General features: G+C 42.1%; 1 protein-coding gene across 2 annotated transcripts in view; it reads left to right on the forward strand.

Moving 5' to 3' along the window:
- Positions 1-2,757, forward strand: part of LOC121580865 (enhancer of polycomb homolog 1-like) — a 49,579-nt gene extending 46,822 nt beyond the window's left edge. For both annotated transcript variants that reach the window (XM_041895978.2, XM_041895977.2), the window contains 3 exons: positions 141-282; positions 674-1,061; positions 1,354-2,757. In XM_041895978.2, coding sequence (XP_041751912.2) covers positions 141-282; positions 674-1,061; positions 1,354-1,426 — 603 coding nt within the window. In that variant the 3' untranslated portion in view covers positions 1,427-2,757. The remainder of the gene's footprint in view (positions 1-140; positions 283-673; positions 1,062-1,353) is intronic.
- The last annotated feature ends 3,844 nt before the right edge of the window (positions 2,758-6,601 follow it).

The raw sequence follows: 6,601 nt of genomic DNA on the forward strand, positions 1-6,601 counted from the left end.
GACAGGAGGGACCTGATCCTAGAGCTGCACTCCTACTCTTGAGATGCTTGATACATATAGCCCGTCTCTCCTCTCTCTGTCCGTCTCAGGTAGTCTTTTCAATTTGGTGTTAATACGTTCTTGTTATCCCCCTCTTCCAGGTTTTGGTCTCCAAGACGTTAGATTCTGCCTGTGCCCAGTTTGCTGCAACTGCCCTGGTGACCACAGACCAGCTGCTGGCCTTGAAGACTAAGGATGAGGAAGGGCCGGGCAGTGGGGTCAACGGGCTCCTTTCACCCTCAGGTAACATTGACTGCACCAAAGCATTTGTATTAAAAGAAGAGCTTGAAAGAAAAGAGAAACTCGCACATTGCGTTTGCAGGTATCACTTTGGACGGGTAAAACTGCAGGTAAAACTGACGAAGGCCATGAGGCCGGTATGCAAGCTAAATATATACAAGTCAATCCGGTAAGGGCAGTGTGCAGGTTTCCCTTTTCTTTCAAGATAACATCAAATAATTCCCACGCACCTCCAACAAGTATCCTCAGATGTGCGAGTGCTTTTCCAATTAAATGCAGGGCTTTCACAGAAGCAAACGAAAGGTTGGAACCGATCAAAAGGGATACTGCTTGTATAGCTTCTGCGAGTACCATGCAGACCTAATGATTTGTTTTCTGTTTTGCCTTCCTACAGGTGTCTACAAGGGCTTGCACCTCACTAGCACAGCATCCCCGTCGCCTGCTGCCCCCACCTCCATCCCTAGCCCTCTGACCACCACTACCCCCTCCTCCCCCTTCCTCTTGCCCAGCACTTTCAACAACAACGGCAACCCCCACACCCACACCAATGCTGCCAAGTCCACCACCACTCAGGTCCTGATGGGGAACAACAACAACCTCCATCTGAGCATGTCCTCCCCCGGGGGTCCCGCTGGGGGGGCCCTCACCAAGCGCAACATACCCCGGACACTAAGCCACACCCATGTCGCTGTGTCGTCATCTGCCTTAAAGCTGGCTGCCACCGCTAACTGTCAAATGCCCAAGGTCACCACCAACACCCCGTCAATGGACATGGTGCCAAGGTGAGAGAGGGGGAGGGAATGGATGCGCATGTTTGTGTCCCAAATGGCACCCTAATCCCTTTATAGTGCACTATTGACCAGGGCTCTGATAGAGCTGTAGTATACTACATAGGGAATAGGGTCCATTTGGGACACAGTGTAGAGAAATTGACAATTAGTGTTCAGACCACCGTAGCTTAAACTGCTGCTTCAGGAATATTACCTACCTGTCCGTCTGTGTCAATAATGAATGTAGATATTGTTGAACAGTCTCTGATAATTTTAACAAATAATTCTCTCCACCTGCATCCAGGGAAAATCAGGATCAAGACAAGCCAGCACTAAACAGCATATCGGACAACACAGTGGCCATGGAGGTCACGTAGCCTCTTAACACGGGCAGGACTAAAGGCTCAGCCGGGAACTCATTTAGGTGCTATGCATCGTGTAGTTGTGAATGCAAGGAAGGGGCAGTGGTATGCACGCACACAGCATTCAACGCTGTCTCCATGGCAACTGTTGGGACTTAATTGCAATGCTTGTCTTTATTTTTTTACTGTTAATAAGAAATATCAACGTCTGTAAATTATGAATATGGCAATTGTAAGTACAGTAGTGCATATTTGTAATACCCTACCACCCTTGTATATAACATTACTTGAATACAGATTGTTCATTTGTGATGTTTTGCACTTGGGATTAAAAAATGTCAAAAGACAAACTGCAACTGGTGCGAGTGTGAGGAGTTGTACAACAGTGTGTCATCACGTCAGTGCATGGTGTGGAACCTGCTGTTTTATCTATTTATTGTGCCGTGTTTACAGTTTTTGTTGTTCGATTTTGTTGAATTGTTATTTTTTGTACACTCTTCCCTCATTGGTTCCCGTGCTGTAGTCGATGTGTTTAGGTAGCTATGAACTTCTCTGTATTTTGTGTATTTTGAACATAACCAGGTGGTCCTCACTCACAGATTCCTGGTTGTTGGTTCATTGTATCATGTGGAAACAAATGGTGACATGCATTCATACAGAGTTGGTGGCTGTGGATTTAAGGCATCAGTTTGTCAGTCGGTGGGTAATCGGTTGCTTAAGCGCTTCCATTTTTTTATTGTTTTTGAGACAAGTAACAAAATGGGGATGAAGTCTCTTCTTAGTCACTGCTGCGTCTGACTTATCTAAGCACTAGTTTGGATAAATGCTGCTTTTACGATTTAGCGCTCTGTTTTGTTGTCAGATTACCTGTGTTTTTAAGATGCCTTCCCCAATTACTTTGTGAAAAATGTTGTTATTTTTGTATCCCCCTTCTATTTTTTTATAATGATTGTATGCTCCTTAATGAAAGACTTCATTATTTTGTTACTTGTTGATGAAATGCGATAAGGAAGAAGAATGCAGTAACTGTTTGACTACATGTATCATCATTCCAGTTTATACATAACAAGAAGGAAACATTTATAAAAATACAGATTTCTTTGCTTTTAGAATAATAATTATCCCGAAGGCTGCCAGGCCAAGGTAAACAACAAGTATCGGGTGCCTTCCTTTTGGAAATACGAGCTCTCTTCTGTGAAGAGTACGGTACTTAACAAGGCTACTGGTTAGTTTTTGTACCACAATCTGAATGCCCATTCCAATGGCATAATTGATCCATGAGGTTTTTTCTTTGAGACCCACAAAATGAATTCTCACAAATAAAACCCAGGGCATTGTTTGGACCAGCATGTCTTGTTTTTTGTCTCAACATCACGTTGTCCCATGTGTTCATGGTAGGGTGAAGTTACCCTAGACACTGATCTTGGGTCAGTTTTGCATTTCCCCCACTAATGGTTAAGGTTAGGATTGGGGGAGAGGAAGCTGATGCTAGATCTGTACCTAGGGGAAACCTCACCCCAGAGGGGAAGCAGGGTTGTATTCATTTTGCACACTATAGCAAAACTTTTTGCAACCGAAAACAAGGTCTCATTGGACAAGTTCTGGTAGATCCCTGTGTTTTGGTCTGTTTGGTATTTATTGAGTGCGACCCTGCGCTTAGTGGTAATGGGTTCATCTAAACTACCAGATGTTCAGGGATAATCTCTACTGTACTGCTTAATAGGGATTTGTTGGAACTGGTGATAACGGCACTGGAATGTTTGTGTCCCAAATGGCTCCCTATTTAGTACACTTTTTTTACCAGGCCTCAAGCCGACTATGTGAGATCTGTCTGTACCCTTGAGCAAGGTACTTAACCCTAATTGCTCCTGTAAGTCACTCTGGATAAGAGTGTTTCCCAAACTCGATCCTGGTGTGCACGTTTTGGTTTTTGCACTACATTTACATCTTATCCAAAGCGACTTACAGTTAGTGAGTGCATACATTTTTCATACTGGCCCACAGCTGATTCAAATCAAAGCTTGAGATCATTAATTGAATCCGCTGTGTAGTGGTAGGGGAAAAAAACAAGATGTGCATCCCTTGGGGTCCCCAGGACAGAGTTTGGGAAACGCTGGATTAAAATGTAATAGGGCTCTGCTCTGAAGTGGTGCAGTGTACAAAACATTAGGAACACCGTCCTAATATTGAGTTGCACCCCCTTTTGCCCTCAGAACAGCCTCAATTTGTTGGGGCATGGACTCTACAAGGTGTCAAGTGTTCCACAGATGATGGCCCATGTTGACTCCAATGCTTCCCACAGTTATGTTATTGGCTGGATGTCTATTGGGTGGTGGTCCATTCTTGATACACACAGGAAACTGTTGCGCGTTAACAACTGCACACACTCAAACTGGTGCGCCTGGCACCTACTACCATACCCCGTTCAAAGGCACTTAAATCTTTTGTCTTGCCCATTAACCTTCTGAATGGCACACATACACAATCCAGGTCTCTATTGTCTCGAGGCTTAAAAATCCTTTAACCTGTTGCCTTCCCTTCATCTACACTTATTGAAGTGAATTTAACAAGTGACAATAAGGGATCAAAACATTCACCTGGTCAGTCTATGTCATGGAAAGAGCAGGTGTTCTTAATGTTTTGTATACTCAGTGTATATGGCTCTGGTCAGGAAAAACTTCTGGCCCTATGGTCTCTGTGCTATCGGATGATAACATCTGCCTTTCATCCTTATAACACTGTCCATCCCATTTCCATAGTAACAACAATGCCTGTACCCTGCTCACATTGACAAACGGTCAGAAGTTGCAGTTCGGCCCTGATCTAGTCCCCTGTAGCTCAGATGGTAGAGCATGGCGCTTGCAACGCCAGGGTTGTGGGTTCGTTTCCCACGGGGGGCCAGTATGAAAAATGTATGCACTCACTAACTGTAAGTCGCTCTGGATAAGAGCGTCTGCTAAATGACTAAAATGTAAAATCTAGGATCAGCTCACCTTCCCCAAATCCTTAAATCAGTGTCTAGGACTTGAGGGGCTATTTAAAGTGTATATTGACAAAAGTCACCTTGTCCAAGAGAGATTTACATGGTTATCAAAACAGCACACCAGGGTAAGCCTACACGAAACACAGCACTTATTTGAAGTGTTTCTAAAATCCCCTATGGGAAAAATGAATGGTGGAAAAACGATTGCAACCATTTCCCTGTTTGACCGCTAGGTTTTATGGGTATTATGACACCTCCACTGTGGGGCTCTATATGCAAGTATTATGCATAATTATTGAAGAACCATGTTAATGTGTCCCTGTGTAGCTCAGTTGGTAGAGCATGGCGTTTGCAACGCCAGGGTTGTGGGTTCGATTCCCACAGGGGGCCAGTATGAAAATGTATGCACTCACTAAGTCACTCTGGATAAGAGCGTCTGCTAAATGACTAAAATGTAAATGACAGTATGGATCTATGTTTTAAGAGTCAAGGTAAGGTGACTCTTTCGGTTAGAAGCATTAGATTTTTCAATTGCATTTATTATTTTGGATTTTTGTATCCATGAAAACTGTTTTCACCAAGTAACATAAGGAGACACAAAATGTTACGTAGTTACACTGCATTTCTGAGATCTCTATACAAAAAACTGTCAGACAGCTAGATCCAAAGTTCTTACAGGGTTCAAGTTCAATGTCTAATTTAATTGATTAATGCTTAATATATGACATAATGACAACTTACACTGCCATTAATGCAAGGACAGTAAAGTAAAGTTTTATGTCATAAGATTTTGGACAAATCCGTCAAGACACCAACCATTATAAAGGGTTAAACATGGGTTTTAAATCAATTCGTGAATTTTATTGAATGTAGCTATGATCCCCCCTTATAACTTAATGTAATGACATGAAAAAGATTGGCAGATTATTATCAATGACTTAACAGCTATAACAAGATGTCCAGTGTAGGAAATCCTCCCTCGTACCCTAGTTTATAGAAAGACCCACTTCCTCCTGTGCTTCATTGCCATAGAAACGCTCGCTTCAGGACACGATTCTAATCAAGCCGGTCATAGCTAGTAGGGATCCAGCTTTTGTCAAATTTACGTCAAAAGCTGATTTTTTGTGCATTTTAGTTAACCCTAACCCTTTTCCTAACCTTAACCAAATTCTCCTAACCTGCTGCATTAGGACCGTTGTGAGGGTCACTCTTTTGTCTGTGATGGAATGTACAGGTGTTATACAGACAGATCAAATCATTCTCATTCAAAAGACATTCGCAAGAATCAATATAATCCCCATAACTATGAATGAAACGGAATGAACACATACAAATATGAGCATTTTTATACCAATCACAAACATTTATTTTCTTGACAAGGTCAAATTTCAAATAAATAAGGAAGGAGACGCTTGCAAATAGCCTATGTGACAAGGCCAGTAACCCAAACAAAAGGAGAAAGAAAAAGAGCCCAAACACTGGTATATCTTCATAAGCTTTGATCATATTAACCCTTCCCAACATATTTACAGTATGAGAAACAATAGGAGTGGTCAAATTCATCTGTACACCACACTGATGTACCTAAGGACGACACAAAGTAGTTTGTGGATGACGTCACTACTAGGACGTTATGTATGTATGTGTATCCTCAGAGACAAACACTTGGACAAAGCACGTTGTATATTCCTATGAACCATGTAGAAATCTTCTTAATCGTGTAACAAGGCAACCCACCAACTGTAGCCTGGTATGGGATAGCAGAGCAGCGGACTGGACCGATTGGTTGGGAGTTGAATACAAAGAACCAATGAAATATCAGGAAATGTAAAAAGAAAGGAAACTAGCCTGCATCTCGGTTCCCCATATGTAACAGTGTTTTGGACTACTCTCAAAACAGAGGGTCATTTTTTTATGCTGATATATTCCAAGCGAAATCCAACCTCTGAGAAGGGGAGTTTCTTTGACTTTGTTCATCAAGTTCATACTTATTCCTATTCTAGGCTGTATACTATACATTGCACAAATCATACACAGTCATTCATTTGCAGAGCATAGATACAATATGGCAGCCTATACATATGGGGAATTCCAAACAAGATTTGCCCAAAGATATTTTTGATGATTTTCATCTTTCTGAAATGAAATCCATAGAAAGGTCCTTTTGGGGAAGGATGTCTGGCATACCTTTGAAATCTGTATCCAAA

The sequence above is a fragment of the Coregonus clupeaformis genome, chromosome 14 (genome assembly GCF_020615455.1).
Source record: "Coregonus clupeaformis isolate EN_2021a chromosome 14, ASM2061545v1, whole genome shotgun sequence".
Lineage (NCBI taxonomy): Eukaryota > Metazoa > Chordata > Actinopteri > Salmoniformes > Salmonidae > Coregonus > Coregonus clupeaformis.